This window comes from Heliangelus exortis, chromosome 2, assembly GCF_036169615.1.
Source record: "Heliangelus exortis chromosome 2, bHelExo1.hap1, whole genome shotgun sequence".
NCBI classification, from domain to species: domain Eukaryota; kingdom Metazoa; phylum Chordata; class Aves; order Apodiformes; family Trochilidae; genus Heliangelus; species Heliangelus exortis.
This window is the reverse complement of record NC_092423.1, coordinates 46,001,610-46,020,534: the sequence shown is the minus strand read 5'-3', so window position 1 is coordinate 46,020,534 and position 18,925 is coordinate 46,001,610. Positions and strand designations below refer to the sequence as shown.

The following is an 18,925-nucleotide window of genomic DNA, read 5'->3' as shown; positions in this document are numbered from 1 at the left end:
CTGAAGAAATAAGGTGAAACAGGAGGGAAGTGAGGAGAAAGACATGCGTGATCCAGAATATCCTTTGTAGACTTCAGTCAATTGTTTGGGGATCTATTTTGAGTTACCAGTTTGGCTTCTCTTTAGAAGAGGAATTACCCTTTGATGACAGTCTGTCAGCTTTTGAGGGAGAATGAAGAGCAAAACCTATATATCATCACTCTAAGGAGCATGCATGCCTATAAAACAGTTATTCAAGGTAAATAATCTGTAGATTATTGGCTCAATATTGACAAGTGGGTTTTATAAAAAGTTGTTCTTTCTCCAGGTTACTTATTTTGGTTTTACTTATTCCATGTTCAGAAGCATGAACTTGTAAATTGTTATAGAAGTCAGAAGATGGAATATTTATGTCCGTTAATAGGAGACATTACCTGTGATTGCTTTTAGTTACTCCTTCCTTCTTTAATTGTCAGAAAGTGCATTGCCTCATTTTTTTTCCCCTGAAGGCCAGAAGTGCAACAGGACTGTATATGCAAAAAACTATTCCTTTTAGCAGTAGCATAATGCAGGATGAAGGCTGAGATCTTTCCATCCACACGCTGTAATTATGCAGCAAAAGTTCCCTGAAGAGGGGTCAAAAAACCCAAAGAGAATAATAATGTGTCTGGAATTTTTTTTTTAAACAAACATCTCGAAGTAAAAATCCTGCCAGTAGGCAGGATTTGGTGGGGAATGCATCAAACAAAAGTGTTTGGAAATGCCTGTCAGTACTGTAACTGTATTGCTGTACTGCCCAGCAGGCCAGTGTGCAGCACATGCCTAGAAGGAAAAAGGAAGGAGAGTGTGCAGAGAACACAGCAGGTGACCTGTTTGGTTGTAATGCCATCTGCTGATGTACTAATTTATTGCAGAAGCTAAGTTGCAGTACCTTAGTGTCTAACTGCAGGCACACAGGACTGCCTTATAATTCATCACAAATAATTACACCTAGAATTGCACCCAAATAGCAAGTTTTTTGGCTGAGGAACTAGAATTTCTGGTTAGAAAAGGTGCTGGTAGGTGTAGCTGAGAGGAAAGGGTCATGTTGACCTCTCCTGTGTTTATAAATCAGAACCAAAGCTCCCACACTTCTGCCTCCTTTTGAAAATCATATTTAGGCTGCTGTATTACTTGAATCCTTTTGGGAAATAGACTGGACTGATTCTTCTGCCCTGAGATCTTGTTGCTGTCCAAGTTTGTAGGCAACTGGTAAAACTCAGGACCATGACTTCTCTTTTTGTTTGGAATATATCCTTTGTTCCATTATAAACTGATCCAAGAGCTTAGAGGAGCAGCTGGCCTTACCTTTAGGACTCCCCTGTATCCATGCACAGGGAAAATACATGGAGCACTTGGATATCCAAGCACTACTTGGATAGGCTTCTCAATCCAGTTCCCTTATGTTCAGTGTGTTGCTTCCTGAGCAAATGTCCACGATGGAAAAATCTCCCCCGTGGGCTGTTGTCTCTGTGATGAAGGGAGGCACGAATACAGCACTGTCCTGTGTCCTGCTGCCTGCCACCCCTAAGTGTGGCAGTGAAGACAGCAGCATGGGCAGGCATGAACATAGATTTCTAGCCCCTGCTGAAGCCCAGGCTATAGCCTTAGGGCTGTTGAGTTAGTGGTGCTCAACTGAGTTGAAGTTGATGTAAATGTGTCAACCAAGATTAGAGCTTTTGCTATGTAACCTCATACCAAATGTCACTTTCTAGTTTGCTCATCATTGCAAAAGCAACAGAAGGAGGTCTTGAGTCATTTGCTTTTCAGACAGAGTCACCAGTCAGGCCTGTAATTAGAGATAAACTTGTGGACAAACAATAGCTTTTGTGCTCTAGAAAAAATGGCTGTGTTTATGCCAGTGTGGTCTGATTTGTTCTCATGCCAACCTGTGCTTCTGTCCTATTCCTACACATTTCCTACTCTTATGAATAGAATTATATATTCCTAATATTGACTCTTTTTTTAAATATATGTCATTAGCAGTGATTTTGACTGTTATTAGGGATGAATATTTACACTTCCTTTCCACACGTACTTTTTCGAGTAAAACTTTTAGAACAATAAAAAACCTAATCCTCTACTCTTATTTATCCTTCTTACTTGGAGCCTATTAGAGCACTGTCACTTCTTGATCTTTTAAATCTCTCCAGATAGTAGAACTCCAGAGAAGAGCTAAAGTAGTACAGAAGTATGCTTGTTCAACAGCCTCTTTCAGTAGTATCATTTCATCCTTTTCCAGGATCTGAATGCAGGGGTGCAGTGAAGCTATTTTAGTTTGGCATTACTTTTCTCTCCTTGAGCTTTCTGTGACACTGAACACTGAGGAGAGGTGGTTCTTCTAGCAGAGCAGTCCAAGACAGGTTTTATCAAAAGTTCATATAAAGTGTAGAAAAAGGATGAAAATGGCCTCAAGACAAGCTTTGGAGGCACCAAAACCTTTATCCCTTGTTGCATTTGGAGGGATTTTCCTGGAAACTAGCATCATTTCCTGCATGATACCAATTTTCTACTCTCAACAGTGAGTTGGCAGAAATTGTAGAGAATCGTTTCCCTCTGACCTGACCTGCAAGTGTTCAGCACACAAGTGAAAATAATCAGTTTGTTTGGATAAGGTTATTGAGACCTAGGGCTGCTATACCACATGGGACCATGTCTACTTTCTTTTCTGTGCATCCTTGGTTTTCAGTGCTTTTTGTGCATTAGGCCCTTCATGCTCATCTTCTCCTTTTTAAATCCCATAAGGTTGTGTATCTTGTAGTCCTTCTGAAAGATGTATCTGCCCTATAGTGTAGGTGCACCTAAGCTAGTTTTAAATTACCCAGGCAGTGCTGGTAGCAGTGTTTTCTTCTTTTGTTCTTCCTCTCCTTCCTATGATTCAGTTCTTAAAGTAATAAGGGAAAATTGATACAAGTGATTAAATGAGATTCTTCAAATCTTTTATCACTTTGTGTTTGCCACATATGTGGAAAAAATATGTGCCTTGAGGGAATATTCTTGATACTGTAAAAATAGTGACAGCCACAATAATTACTCCTTTCAGTAACAACTTTAACACAAAGATATCAGAGGATATTGCAGACATTAAGAAGACCTAATTTGTTGCAAGAATGCTTGATTAGATAGTTCTTGCTTTACAACTAAGTGAAGTGAGCCGCAGCACAATTAAAACTTGTCCTACTCCAGGCTGCAAATTTGTGGCAGAATAGCTTGTGTTGTCAATATATCCTGGCAGGATGAAGTTGAAGTTTCTGAGCAAATTCCTGTAGCAATACAAATTATGTACCTGTCTGTATTGTGTTAAATTATTGACCCTTTTACGGGGTTAAGGAGTTAAGGAGGATTAATCTCCTTCATGAAAATCATAATCAATGGAAGATCTTGTTCGAGATTCGAAACAGCCTAAATATACACTCAAATATAGGTGGTTTGTGACTCATCTGAAAGATTGTCTATAATGAAATTACACAGTACTATGAGCTTATTTTTAGTAGTTTGTGCCGCTGAATTTGAAAGGAAACACTCCAGTGTCTTCCTGTGTGGACAGGACTTATCAATTTATGTGGTCGCTGCAGATACATAAAATATTTTGTTCTGGGACAATAATCCTGGCTTTTTTTCCTCCAGAGTTCCGAAGGCAATCTGAACTCTGATGCTTAGTTGTGTTTCTTTTTACTTATTCTGTTACAAAATCACACTGCTGAGTCAAGGATGTAGGAAGATTTGCACTTAATGATATCTTCTGGCACAGTACATGAGTCCCCCACAGGAGTATTTCGGATGGAAGGAGGTGCAGCCAGAAAAGTGGTATAAGTGTTGCTTTCAAGCCACCAGGACTAACAGCAATGCTTATGCTCTGAAGGAACCTGAAAGTAGCTGAAAGTCAAGTTATCTTTTTCCTCATCATGCAGGCAAAGACTGTCCCTTTTGAGATTAACAGTTTTAATTAACCTTTTGTAATTTAAATAACAGTTAAAACGTATGAAGATTTGAGAGTCACCCACTTGGTCTGCATGAAGAAGCTGAGCCACTTGAAATCAGACTTCTTAATGGAACTCTGGCCTATACAGATCACCTTTACTGACTGTTATGAAGGCTGAGTTAAACGTTTTGAGTGGTAAAAAGTTATAGGAAAAAAGCTAGTTGTCACCTGAAAAAGTAATCTCTTGCCATTCAGGTTGCCTAAGCACACACAGTTATCAAAAGCAAAGTTCTTTATTTTGCTGTAGCAAAATTTGTTATTTAGTTGTGTCAGCCAGATATTAAAACTTGACTCAAAATATTGTTGTCATGTTTCTGGAATTTTGATGTGAGCAGATATGTAAAAGTGAATTCTCCTGGAATCAGCTTTCATTTATTTATTTATTTATTAATCTGGCCAAATTTAAATGTGAATTAAGTAACCCAAGTGCCTAAGTCAAAACTAAAATATCTTATCTCTTTATGCAGATCCAAAGGAAAGTGTCTTCCCACAGTAGCAGTCAAGGCTCATTAACAATTACAAAAGTATTTTACATAATTTTGACTTGAAATGTGACCCTCCTAGAAACAGATAGATGTGCAATTATAGGTTGTGTTGGCTTCATTAGCAAGACTTCATAAAACTGCCCAGCACATTATGTGTCCTAGCAAAGAAAAGAATTCTGCATTAAAATCAGTTGAATTGCACATTTTCGAGGAACAGGCTGTTTGTTTGCTTTTTTAAAATTTTTAATTTCTGCAAATTGTTACTCCAGATGGCCTGTTGAGCCAACAATAGATCATCATGTCTCACCACAATGGGATCTCTTTCTGGCTAGTTTGAGTCAAAGCAATTAGATATCTGTCCTCACCAAACCCATTCTTAACAGCTTTACCTTAATTATTTCTTTATATCTGGCGTGTGGTAGTATGAACAATTTCCTGCCTCCTTTCATAGCATCAGAAGTAAGCAGCCTAGAGATTAAGCAATTATTTCAAACACATTATTTCAAACACTATTGCTGCATGCTAGGAGATCCTACACTTCCATGGGCAACTGAATAGTCATACTGATTATGGTGAAGAGTTTGATAATTAATTATTTCTATTTTTAATTTTTTTATTATTATTCCCACAGAGGTCTCAGTCTGCATTTTCCCTGGGTAATGAAGATTCTTCCAGTAAAGGACTAGACCCTGCATCATCTGTGACTGAGGATCTTTGGAGGCAGCAAAAAGGACAATTCAGGAAACAAAAGGAACGCAAGCTTTCTGCCTTACCCAGCTGGAAAAGTGTGGACAGGCTAAATGAAACAAGTAAATATTTCTAGTACGAGTATGATTTTTTTTTTTTTTTTTTTTTTGCATTCACTCATATGTGGAATACATATAACTTAAAGAGAGGACCCTCTCCAGGAAATTTCTGCTGACTGCTGTGCTTGCAGAGGTCGCATGTAAAGATGTCTATATGTTGATGCTGAGTGTCATGATTTTACTGCTTATCTTACCATTCTATTTTTTCCAAGTTAAGATTCAAAATTTGAGCCTTTGAGGAGTTAATTTTGTGTTTTAGGAAATGTTAGGCATCTAATTTAGATACATTCCAGAGCTTTTAGGACACAAGAGCCCAAGGACCCTGTTTTGTCAGATGGTTATCTGTCCTCCAGTTGAAAGAGTTTGCAGCTGCCCACAGACTACCTTGTGTTGCACAAGTTTATTGTTCATGAGGTTACATGGTGAACCAAGCAGTGAAATAATTAACACTTGCGATTCCTCCTTGCACCTTTATTTTCAACTTTGATGAATTTATCAATGCAGAGTTGTGTGCACCAATACCAACTCCTGCTTCCACACAAGTTTGAGGGAGCTGTGTGAACAGGAACTTCACCGACCAGCAGTTTCCCTAGATCTGTGTCCCCTGTCTTTCTGTGCATTAAGTGTGAGTGTGAATATGGATGGTGTGGAGTTTCCTAAGTCAGTCCCACTTCTGGATCAGCACCCTGGGGTGGAATGCCATTCTTTCCTTACTCTGAGATAAGTAAAGGCTGGTTTTGGTGGTTCCTGCTCTTGGGGCAATCCCATTTCCGCTGCCTGTCTTGTTTTTGCTGTAGTGTTCATGAGGCTACAAGAGCATAGCACCAGACAACTGCTGCACAGAAGAGCTGTTCAGTTTTCATCCCCACAGCTGCAAAAGGGGAAGGGCTGAAATGCTCACTGCAACAGAGCCCCTGGCTCCAAGTGAAGGGAACAGCAAATGCAGCTTTGCTGCTGCTGTTGTTCTCCCGTTGCAGAGTCTGCTGGTTCCTGCTCCTTCTCTTGTGACCTGTCTGTAGAACCTGTCTGACCCTGGTAGAAAAGGGGTTCATGAAAACAAACAAGCAGAAAACTTCTCTTTTGTAGAGTGAGTTTACTGGTGCCACAAGTCCCACAGCTGGCTAGCTCGGCACGGGCAAGCAGAAGCAGCCAAAATACCTGTTTGGGTGCAGTGGGAACCAGGGATGGGGCTGCCCATCAATGTAATTCATTTACCTGTAATGCTAGCTGATAGCCACTGAGAGTAAAATTTAAATAGTTACAATACTCCTCCTGCCCTCAACTCCCAAAATGGTAGTAAAGTAATACAGAAATCTGACTTAATGAAGTATGTAAGTAAATGTGTTGCTTTGCAAAAGGCTTGTTCAACCCCCATCAGAAGTGTTGTTTCCCTGGCCATTCTAGTGGAAGGTCTATTTTCAGTAAAGCAGATAATTGGATGCTTAAATTTAAGAACCCACTTCAACTCCATTGAATTCATTGTTGAGCAATTTAGTACTTAACAATTGCCTAACCACAGAAGAATGACAAATTGACTGAGTTCCCTTTCAGATGCTCTGCTCAGAGTATTTGTTCCCTTTCGTTCATCTAAGAACCACATTTGTGATGAAACTGTGGTGCCTCTTGAGCTTATAGTAAATACCTGATTGTGCTAATTTATCTAAATAGGATATCACCTGTGCAGTTGTAAGCAGCTCTGCATTAGGATCCAGAAAATGACAGAAATCTCAGCCAAGAGTTTGTGGACTTTTTTGTCACATAACAAAAAGCAAATCACAATTAATTTTGATTGTGGTTTACACTGGTTTAAATGATGGCCAAAGAGCCAAATCACAGATTAAAGCTTTTTCCCCTGTACCAATAGTTTCACGATGAGATGTCTTAAATCTATGTTCATTTTCACATGGATGAATGATGCTATAAATCCAAATAATTGCGTGCAAAATCCATTCTTTCAAGCAAATTACTTTTTTTTCTTAAAATCAGAAAGGGAGCATTTGAAGGAACTTGAATAGGATAAAACTAAGTCAGCCTTCTGAATATAAAGTTCTCTGTGTAGTTCCACCCTGCTTAACCTCTAAGATGTAATCAGCTCCTGTCTTGTCTTTCTTCAGTTAACTGAGAAGTTTGACCAATTCTGATGTTGTTGGTGCTAAATCAAACAAGGGAATATGGCTTGGGAGAGAAAAAAGGTGTAATGATGTGGAACTCCAGGGCATTACCTGTGAGTAATGTGCAGCTGAATTCAATTGCTGCTGGAGGTCTGGATCTTGAAGAGCTCTTTTCTTTGTTTGAAGGAACAATGTTTGTAATCATGTAATGGAGGATGCTAGAATATCATATACAACACTCTCCGTATTTTACTTCTTCCATTTTTAAATAGTGAAGTTCTTTTTACAGTTTTAGAAAACTATTAGTTTATAATAAGCATTTGTACAGTTTTCTGGAAATGGCAAATTTGTAAGGCTGAAAAGTTCATTCAGTAGGCTGAGATTACTGTGTAAATTCATGGCATTATATATTTATTCAACTGCTGTGGGAGGTAGAGTCATCACACATTCATGTTTCCCGTGAAGGGACTTTTCAAGTTCAATTGAAAATGGAACCCAAATTTAGAAGAAATGCAATTCTTTGAGTTATACAGCATATTAGTAGCATTTGTTTTTCTGTTGGAGTTGTAAAACATACTCTGAAAAAGTCTGAGTACAAGAGCAGCAGTGCTTGAGTCAGGCAAAAAGCACATTTATTCTAGGAAACAACAGCAGCAAAGGTAACCATGAACAAGAGCCTAGGAAAGATTAGGAGAAAGCAAATGTTTTTCATGCTGCCTTTGAGTAGGCTCCTAGTTCTCCCTCCAGAACTTAGGAGGGAGGATCACAAACACTAATGACTACCTCAGCTAGAAGAGTGTTTCTGCATTCAGTAAACCTCAGTGGGCTTCTCTTCCATGTCCATAGACATCTCTGATATATCCCAGGTTAATTTCTAGCAATCATAACACCCTCAGGCAAGAAGCTCCACAGGTCTGGTACCCATTTCATCCCACTTCTTTCTTTTACTTGTTTGGAATGTTGATTTCACTAGTTTCACATCATGTTCTCTAGTAGTTAGGCTGGAAGAGATTCCCCTCTCTCTTTTAACCTGTGTCCTCTCAGTCTTCTCTCCTCCAGATGGCAGAACTCTGGCTTATATAATAATTCCTCTAATGGAAGCTGGCTTAGAACCTGGTGCAGCCTTTGTGCTCTTCTCTCATCATTTTTACAGCTTCCTTTTCAAGATGGGAGACCAGAAGTGCACACAGAATCAAAGACATTTGCAAAACACAGGATTTATACATATCTACATACTGATTTTCTGTCAGCCTTTCCTAATAATTCTTGTGGCAAAAGCTCTGATCAGTGTTCTCACATTCTAAATAGTCATCACTAAGAATTTTAAAAGGACAGCAGCTTGGCTTCCAAGATAAGAGAATTCAGGAAGCAGCAACACTTCTGTTTGTTAGTTTTGTTGAACCCTCCCAATTTGTGGTCAGTTGGTCACAAACGGGCAAGTAAAATGAACCTGTGATCATGTAGTGATAATTGTTCTTGTTTCATTTTCACAGATCATCCACCCTCTGTTTTTCAAAGCACTGATGGGAACTGGGTAGCTCTGCAGAATGTCACTTTGCCTCGTCCTCGAATGCTCGCCAAGCCAAAGAGTCAAGTATTTGAAGCTTTGGAGAATGAATCCAGCATTGTGTCTGCCTATGATGAGATGGGCTCAGACAGTGAGGATGACTATGACTGGAATGTGGCCTTGAACAAGCTGCGTCGGAGACCTCGGCAACTGCAGGGCGATTTCTATTATACCAATTCCCAGTATGGTACTGAATGGGTTTATGGCAATGATCAGTACCAGCCAGTGACCTCCCCTTCCTCTGGATTATACACCAATACTGAGACACTGCTCTCTGATTCTGAAACATCTTCAGTAAACTCATCCCAGGAAGCTAAAGGATCTAGTAAACTTCTCTGGTTACAGAGCAGGACTCAAAGCGATATGCCCAGAATGGAAAAAAAGCATTTCCATGGAGAACTGGATGTAAATTTCAATCCTCAGGCAACCAGCTTGGAGTATTCAGACAGCAGTGAGACTGAAGAAGTCTGCTATGATTTAGAAAAGAGATCAAGAAGATGGAGGAAGAGCAAAGCGATTTCTCAAGACTTATGTGACGGAGAAAACTGCACAAATCCCAACAAGATGAACTTAAGTCAGGTAACTCTGCTTAAACTTACTAAATGTAATCTCAAAAAGAGCTGGGCAAAACTAATAGAGCTCTACTGGCAATGACATGTAAATGGTGAGTGGGAGGTGGAGTGTTCTTGCAAGCTTTATCCTCATTATGCTTCGTAACTGAGAAGAAGCAATGGTAAAGTCTCACAATTACAATGAACAGGCTTTGACTCTTTCTCCATCTGATCAATGACATTATTGGTCAATGATGTAAAACACGATGGTCTTAAAAAAACACAGATTTTGCCAACAGCTAACAAATACTGACTAATTAGCTGTTTTGTTGCTTTTGGGTTGTTTGGGTATTTTTAAACATTTGTTCTTCAACTAAGAAATAACTAATATCCCTGGGAAACTTCTGTGTGCTCTTTGCAAATGTTCTGATAAGGGATAAAGCTAATGAGCAGCAGGAATTCAGAAAGGGCTGGATTCGAAGTATGATCCAAGCAATGTCTGCTTTTAATTGGTCACTTGCTTAGGAGTTCTGGTGTGTGAGGGTAAGTGTCTACATATTACTTCCATTTAAATCATTGGTTATTTGATTAAAAAAGAAAAAGCAAAAAAACCCCAGCAAAACAGAACGTAAGATCTCAAAGTTAGAATAATTGATTGTACAACTTGAAGCACTCCAAAAACATTTCTTTAAAACAAGTATAGGATAACCAGAAAACCAAGACATCCGTCTGGAATTTGTCCAAGCCTGGGACTGATGGTATGTAAGGGACCCAGCTGTGTGCTCAGATTCTTTTAGCAGTGCAAGCACACTTCTAACAAATTACCCAGCTGGCTGAAGAAAATACTGAGCCCTTGTCCAGTTCCATTTCCCATGTCCTACCCCTTTCAAATCCTGTAGCAGCATCATTGAAGTAGAGTAATGGTAAGCCTGAAGCTAGGAGCTAAGTGCTGTGTTCCCTCTGTGCTCCTGTCTAGAAGCAACTTGATCAAGCCTTTAAAGCCATCTAAGCAATTTTAGGATGCCTGGAACTTGTGGGTTTTTTTCTTTCTGCTACTACCCCATATATACAATAGAAAGACACCAGTAAAGCTGAGCATAAATCCAGATTAGGATTCTCGGAATTCAGTAGTTTGTTGTTTTTTTTAAACTGGAAAAACTGTTGTTAATTTTGTGTCTATTCCATTTGCTTTTAGGAGACGGGTTTGGGTGTTCTACTGATTTGTTTATACTCATATCTTCATATGTTTATAATGTACAGTTGTTGAAGGGGAGTTATATATGATAATGTACTCTCACAACATATCAGTGGCCATTAATGACTTCTTAGGACATCAGGCAGAATTACAGAGCCTCCAGGGGCTGCACAAATACCATATTTTGTACATAGATCTCTACATTTCCCTTTCTGGCTTTGCATATTTTTGCACATTCTAAGGTCCCTTCCAACCCAAGCCATTCTATGATATTCTATGTGTCTGTATTCATATTGTGGCTTTCAAGTCACTACTGCTCTGCAGAGTATAGAAGAGCAGAGCTCACGGGGAAGATGTCCTGGAGATGTTCTTTCAGTGGAGAACAGAAGGATAGTGTGCCTCCAGATATATGTGAGGGCATCCTTCACCTGCTTACTGAGTGCTTCAAAGTGCAAGCTTGTGCAGAAAATGTTTTTGGGTTTTGTTTTCAGCTCTTCTGTGAGCTGTTTTGCATCTTAAGTGCTGCTTATACCTCTTGTGCTCAAAAATACAAGGTTTGGGATTCTGTTCTCCCCCTCATTTTACTTCTGAGGCTGAAGGACTGTTCCTGCTGCCCTGCTCTCCGTGGAGCAGCTGGATGCACTCTGCTTTCAGGGTCATGCCACTGAGCTTAAAGCAGTGAAATTCTCACTAGAAAGTTTATATATGGGTTGTTTTGCATACATTTAGTTCATGTTTGGACATCCACACACTCCCTGGCTGCTGGATTGGCAGTTGGTGCCCACACTGGGAGAAATGTTACTCCAGTTTCTGGTACAGGAGTGCTGCTGGGAGCAGGAATGGACTGGATACAGATTATAGCAAGGATGTTGCATGGCTGAGCAATTCTAGGAAGCAACTAAAATGATAGTGGGTGTAATGAACGTGATTTGAGGTATGATAATAAATTAGCCAGACATCATTTATGTTACTTAGGAAAATGAGATTGAAAGGATGTCAGGGTTTCATATAATCCCCAAAGTAATGTATTGATCTTGGTAAATGACTCAGGCTGCAGCAGGGAGCGCTCTACATGTAGAGTTTGTGCAAAATGATTGTTCAGGTGCACAGAGAATTGCTGACAGCATAAACTCAGGGAAGCTTCACTGTGGAGTCTTAAACCAGTTACAGATTTTCATGTGCTGAGGTTATACAGAATTTACAGAAACCATACATAATGCTCTTCTAAACCATGTTGCATCTACACATTAGATGCTGAACAGCTGAGCATATGTAAGTCATGATGAAGAAACATACATTTTCCTGATTTTATTTCATTATAATAATCCTATTTTATTGCATTGTAATATTAACATGACAATTTGATAACCTTTATGATTTAGAATTGTAGAACAGGATTTCAGTTTAGCAGTCTTAGAGTTGGGTTTTCTTTTTTAAATTTTCAAATAGTGGGGGTCATTTTCTTTATTTCCTGCTCTTGGACACTCACTGTAAAGTGAAAATGAGCCCTTTCCTGCTCCAAATCTAGAGAATTGTAAGCAATAATATTCTGGAACAGTTGTGTCTATTTCATAACTCTGAATTTCTATTAAAAATAAGGTATTTTTAAATCAAGACCAGTACTTAGATTAACATAATGCTGTGGGGTTTTTGTGGGGTGGTTTGGTTTTTTTTTGGTTTTTTGGGTTTTTTTCATTTAGTGAATTTTAGACTCAACTCTGGAATGCTGACTTTGTGACTGAGAGATAATTTTTATATAAAATCTGGAGTGATATAAAAAGGGAAACCTGCAAATGGATGTCAAGATGCACTGTATTAGGGGAGAACTATTTGCCTTTTAATGATAGGAAGAAGAACAACCTGCTTTACTTGGAGACAACCCTGCTTCACAGTCATGAAGCAAGTACAGGAAAGAAGACATGCAGACTGTCCCATAAAACCAAGGTCCTACTGTAATAAATTTCTGATAACCTGATTGCTTAGGTACCACAGAAGGCTTGTTTTCCTGTGAGAAATGAACTGAGAAATACAACATTGCTTTTAATGATAATTATTTTTCAAATTGTATCTTTTGACAAGAAATTGTAACTCAAACCACCAATCTCCCTCTGCTGTCGTTAGTATTAATAATACTAAGAAATTATGTCACTAGTGATAATAAAATTGAAATATTGGCTTTCATTATCTTTTTGAGAGGAGGAGATGTTGCTTAGCATAGCTGCAGTTCTTTTATTTCTGTGGAGTGGCTTAATTGCGCCAAGTAAAAGCAGTGCTCTCGTGATGAGTTTGCTTCATTAATCTGGAGACAGGAGACACCCCTCCTGTAAATTCCAGCCCTCCTGTCTGGAGTGAGTGCTGCTGAAATGCTGATCCCCACGGGATGGCGCTTGGGATGTAGTTACTGAAAATACCTGACCTGATACTACACCGCCTGAGAAACTGCCTGCAAACCTCCCAGTTTATGCTTTCTCTTAAAAACTACTATTTTTTATTTTTGTTTCCTGTATGAGCAAAGTGTTTTTCCCAGGAGTTTATAGTGTAACATGGATTTGGTTCTGAAGCCTCCAAGCCAGTACTTTGCTTGCTTGCTTGTTTAATTTTAGGACTTTTTTTTTTTTTTTTCTGCTCAGGATTATATTATCAACCATTTGCATGCAAGGATTTGTGCATATGAAAAGGTGTATTTCCTGGTTTGTTGTCTGCTAGGGGACTCAATGCATTAGAAACATTTGCTTTTCTTCTAGTGAGTCTGGGTTTGTGGCTGTGTGAGTCTGCTGACTCACTGAAGCTCTGCTGCAGATAGAGTGGCAGACTTTATTCTTGTTTGCAGATGTTAGTATCATATGTTGCTGATAGGTGCAAATGGGAATAATGGGAATTTACTCAATGAATTATACAAACACAAAGACGTCGTTAAACTCACCAGATACAGACAAAGTATAAACAGTAAAGAATAATTAAGCTTAAGAAAGCATCTATTAAATAAGTAATAATAGTACCTTTTAATGTATTTATTAGATTTTTATTATTGTCCTAATGCATCCATATTATTGTCTAATGCATTTTTTTATCTATTAATCCATGATGAGGTAAGATCCCCCCACAAAAAGTTCACTGCCAGCATCTGAAAAGCTCAACACACAAGCCAAGCAGCCTACCTGAAATAGAAACCACAAACTGTAGCACTGTAGGATATCACTATCCCTGTGTATAAGCAACAACTAACAAGTTGGAAAACAGGAAGGTTGATAATAGTTATACCTGGATCCACTTGGATTAAAATCAATACTCTCAATACGAATCTTCCCCCAAGAAATGTTTCGTATTCATAAACGCAAATTTAGCTACTGTGGAATAAAGCCCTAGGGATGCTAAGGCAGCTCACACCTTTCACCTGTGCTGGCAAATGTATCAGAAAAGCCCTTTAAATTTCCCAGCCAGTGAGTTGGGAAAATCCTTTGATAAATGTGTGAAAGCATAAGATAGAATTGGGAATATTTCAATAATGGTGTTTCGTGAGGCTAAGGTAACATGGCAGCTTGCTGCTGCCAAAAGAGGAATACCTCCTTCCTGTCTGCCTTCTGGCCTTGCTTCCACCTTCCTCTGGCATGATCCAGTATCTCTTACTTAAATCCAGCACTCATTTTGACCCCTTTGCTGAGCCTATGTGACTCACCCCAACTGGGTAAATAGGTAACAGGAAGGTTCAAGATGACACTCTTGGCAGCATTAGATTGTTACTTTAGCTCACCTAGTTTCATAAAACTACATCCTCCATTTTTTATCCTGCTGAAGCTGGGCAACTTAGCAATATTGTGCTGCCAGGTATTCCTCCAAATTACATGGGAAGTCAGCTGGGGGGCTCTATGGGGTTTCCCTGAGCTTTGGGTAGAGGCAATATTTTTTGTCTTAGGATGACTGTTTTTTCAGGATCAGGAGGAGTTATGATTTTGCTGTTGTCACTAGGGATTCTTCAAATGAACTGTTTGTCACTTCCACAAGGGAATGTGTATTAACTTTATGTTAAAAGCCCCAGAGGAATCATATATGTGTTCTCTGGGACTCATACATGTCTTCCTGCAAGATGAACTCTGTCAGTACTTCATTCATGGTACAGCAATCAGGTGGGGATGTGAGAAAACCTGTCCCCCGGACTGCCAGCCACTAGATTTTATACATTATTTATATCAGCTTGTTTAAACAAGAATAGAAAGCTTTTGTCTTTGCAAACTTGATCTCCTCAGATCTCTGCATAGAATGGGATTTTTTCTTCTCTCCCTTGTGGACTCAACGCCAAGACCATCTATACTCTTCCTGCCTAGACACTGCTAGAGGAAGCCCCTACCCCTGGTGCTGAGCTGTCAGAGCTCACTAACAAGTCTAAACCACATGTTTTGGTAGATGAAAGTAGCTTTTTGGAGGTGCCTATTAAATAAATGGAGGTACCTCAAATAAAGAGGGATTCTGCTTATTAGCTTAGACTAGATACCTGCCTCTAAATAGCTCATCTCTACCAAACTGTCTTCTCCTAAAATACAAGCACATGGTTTAGCCGTGCTTTCTCTCTTGTAAATCCTGTAAACTGTGATTGCTTCTTGCATGGGTAAAAATTGATGAACAGGAACAACTTTCAGATTTTTTTTTTTATAGTAGTAGCAGTTTGTGGGTATTTTTCATTAGCAGATTGTTGGCAGGGGTTGCAATGAGTTGTTGAATGACATGCAGGAGATGTCTGAAAAAAATCTCATTACAATCTGAAGTGCCATTATAATAAATACAGATTTTTAATTAAAAAGATTAAATTACACCAGTCGTGTAAAAGCATATTGTAACTTATTATGAAACTGAAGTGGAAACATACTGATTAGAATCTTGTTCTTGAACTTAATCAGAACAGCTTCAAAGTTCATTTGGCATAAAAGGGTTTTTATTCTGCAGAAGCTGATTGTTAGGGAAAAGAATGAATTTCAACATAAGCCCATTCTCCTTCTATTATAGTTAGTCAAATACTCTCAAATCTTGATTTTTCCAAAGGGTCCTCTGTATCCTGAAGCTGAGCTATAAAGCAATAATTTAGTTGTGTAATTGATTCATGGGTAACTGCATTTAAAAATTCTCCAGAAAGCTGTGAAATTGCTAGAGACCACATAGTGTAGTTTACTGTGTGAGAGATGAGGACTGACATTATGAACACGATCTGTCAATCCATTAAGAGCAATTTGCTGGGGTAAGGTTTAAGAGAGTTATCAGAGTTAACGTTTCCCATGAATGCTGGAGGTAATGGGTCCATCCATAAGTACTGCTGATGGGGCTGCAGAGAGAGTAGCTGTGCAAAGCAAATCTCCTGTTTATGTATGTCCAAATGGAGAGCAGAGAGAATACAGCTTTTAGTCTTGGTAGGTCCTTTCTTCATAGTAAAGTAAGCAGGAATGATACAGTCCCACAGGCGTGAGTTTACTGACATTTCCTCTTTAAAGACGTTATTTTTTTAATCAACATACTTAGTGTGTTTTCTTTCTAGCTTCCCTGAAAACTATACCTATACTTTTCTAGGATGTCATTTGTTTTCCTTTCTGTACCTATAAAGTAATTATACTGTTCTTCTAATACCTTTGTAGGATTTTGATGATTTATCAGAAACGGATGTAAGCAGTGAAGATCAGCATCATAACATCAAGTCTGAAGTTATGGAAGAGGAGCTTAAATCCAGGTTATTTCAGCTCGCTGCTAAAATAAGTGACAAGGAAACATCTTCTGGTGAAGAGCAAGAGTCAGAACCTAGAATGGACCCTGAAAACCAAAAGGAAGGTTTCTCCTCAGAAGAAAATGGCAGAAGTATTCAAGAAGAGTTAAAGAAGGTAAGCAGTCACTGTGGAGCAGTGGGACCAGTATTGTAAAAGTTAGAATGTAGAAAGAGGACTTTTGTTTAGAAGATTAAACACAGTTGCTCAAAAAAACCACGGTCCTTTATGCTGGGTCTGCACCTACCACCTTTTTGCAGGTAAAACTTCAATTAAGGTGTGTGTTCCTTCCAGTAAGCCTACAGCATCAATTCAAAGCAGTGAACTTAGCTTTTGTGATAAGCCTTTGACTGACATGAATGGAATTATGTCATTTTATACTGACTGAGAATCAGCTTATACATTTTTATGTAAAAACGTGTCCCGTTCTTTTTTCCTTCTTGCTAACCAGCTGGTTTAAGTGTGGTTTTTTAGTCCTTTTATGTGCTTCTGTTTTAGTGTCATGTAGTTCATTGTGTCTTCTTTTGCAACTCTATTGGAGTATTTTGTGCATCCTAAAATCATTCCCACCCTGGTTCTCAGTAAGTTTATAGGCCTCAGTGGGTAGTAACATATTCTACAGTCAGTTCTGGTAATGTATGTGATCTTCCTTTTGGGCCATTTATATGAGACATCTGTTTTCATTGTCACTCCACAGGACTTAACTACCTGCCCTCTTCCCTTTTTACCTCTGAATTTCTCTTCAGATCATCTGCTGTGCTTGGATTTTGGTGCTCCAGAAGCCCAGCACTTCCCCTTGCCAGTCAAGCAAGCTTATCCCTCAGATCCACTTAGGCTCATTCCTGTCTGATGTATGTCTTGATTCACCTCTTGAGTTTTGTCTGCACAGTGGCTTGGCTTTGACAGGCGGTGTAGACAACTCTCTAAAGGAAATCAGTTCTTCATCATTTACAAGGTGTTTTGTTCAAATGTTGCAAAGAGCTAATGCACCAGGAGGTAGGAGGATCAAATGATCCAGGTGGATGATAGGACACTGTCCAGGTGTGCAGGAATGGTGTCAGGAAAGTAAATGTCCACGTGGACTGTAATCTGGTGAGGGACACAAAGGGAGGTAAGAAGGACTTCTGCAGATATATCAGCAGCAAAAATCAGATGGGAGAGAGCAGGGCTTGCTCTTGCAGTGGCCTGTGGAAAAGTCGGCAGCAGAGAAGACTTGCCCTTGGTAGAGAAGGATCAAATTCATGAACACCTCAACAAAATGGGTGACACACATAGATGGCACCCAATGGGGATGCACTCACAAGAGCTGAGGGAGCTGGCCCATGTCATCATGAAGCCACCCTTTTTCACCTTTGAAAGACTGTGGTAATCTGAGCTATTCAGAGCACTGGATGTTTCCATTTTTACTATAACAAGACTTTCAACATGATCTCAGATAAGATCCTCACAGACAAACTGTGTCAAGTAAGGACTGAATAAGTACACAGTGAGGTGGACTGAAAACTGCCTGAAGCTGGGCTCAAAGGGTTGCCATCAGGGGCTTGAAATCCAGGTGGAAGCCAGCCCCTAGCAGTGTACCCCAGTGGTCAATCCTGGGACCAGTACTGTTTAACATCTTGGTTATTGATAGAGCCAATGAGACAGAGCGTATCCTAAATTTGAAGAAGTAGTTGATACATGAAGTGGTTTTGTTGTCATTTAGAGGACCTTGACAGACAGGAGAAATGGGCCAACAGAATTTTATTAAATTCATCAAATGGAATTGCAAAGTCCTGCACCTGGAAAGCAATTATCCCACGCACCAGTACAGGCTGGAGGCCATCTGGCTGGGAAGCAGCTTGGCAGAGGAAATAGGGGTCCTGGTAGACACAAAGTTGAACTTAAGCCAGCATTGTGCACTTGCAGAAAAGAAGGCCGTTGGCATCCAGCAGAATAAAGAAGGTGATTATTCCCAACTATTCAATACTGGTGAGACCACTTCTGGAGTGCTGTATCCTGTTCTGGGCTCCACAGTACAAGGAGCACTTGGACATAGTGCAATGAGTCCTGTGAAGGACCACAGAGAAGATTAAAAGATTGGGGTATCTGTCATATGAGGAGAGGCTTAGAGACCTGAACTTGTCTAACTTAGAGAAGACTCAAGGAGTATCTCTTTAATGTGTATAAATAGCTGTTTGGAGGTCAGGGGGAAGAAAGTAAAAATTTCGTAAGTTTTTTTTAAAAAGAGACATTCCAAGTTCAGTAGAAAGGAAATCTTGGCATTCCTAATTCTTAATAGGGTTTGCATGGAAAAAAATAAAGGTCTTAGCCATTCATGGCTGCAATATATATTCCTTCTGTCTATAATAAAGAAACAAAATATCCCAGTACTATTCATGGTCATGACTTTGGGAAAATTGATAGTGGGACTTGCTCCAGCTGTAGAGAAGCAAGAAGGCTGCTTTAATTCTTATTCATGACAGTTGTCCT

General features: G+C 39.4%; 1 protein-coding gene across 3 annotated transcripts in view; it reads left to right on the top strand.

The window, feature by feature from the left end:
• MYRIP (myosin VIIA and Rab interacting protein) overlaps positions 1–18,925 on the top strand; it is a 227,107-nt gene that overhangs the window by 186,754 nt on the left and 21,428 nt on the right. For all 3 annotated transcript variants that reach the window (XM_071735902.1, XM_071735903.1, XM_071735904.1), the window contains exons 9-11: positions 5,117–5,294; positions 8,896–9,548; positions 16,334–16,573. In XM_071735902.1, the coding sequence (XP_071592003.1) occupies positions 5,117–5,294; positions 8,896–9,548; positions 16,334–16,573 (1,071 nt within the window). The remainder of the gene's footprint in view (positions 1–5,116; positions 5,295–8,895; positions 9,549–16,333; positions 16,574–18,925) is intronic.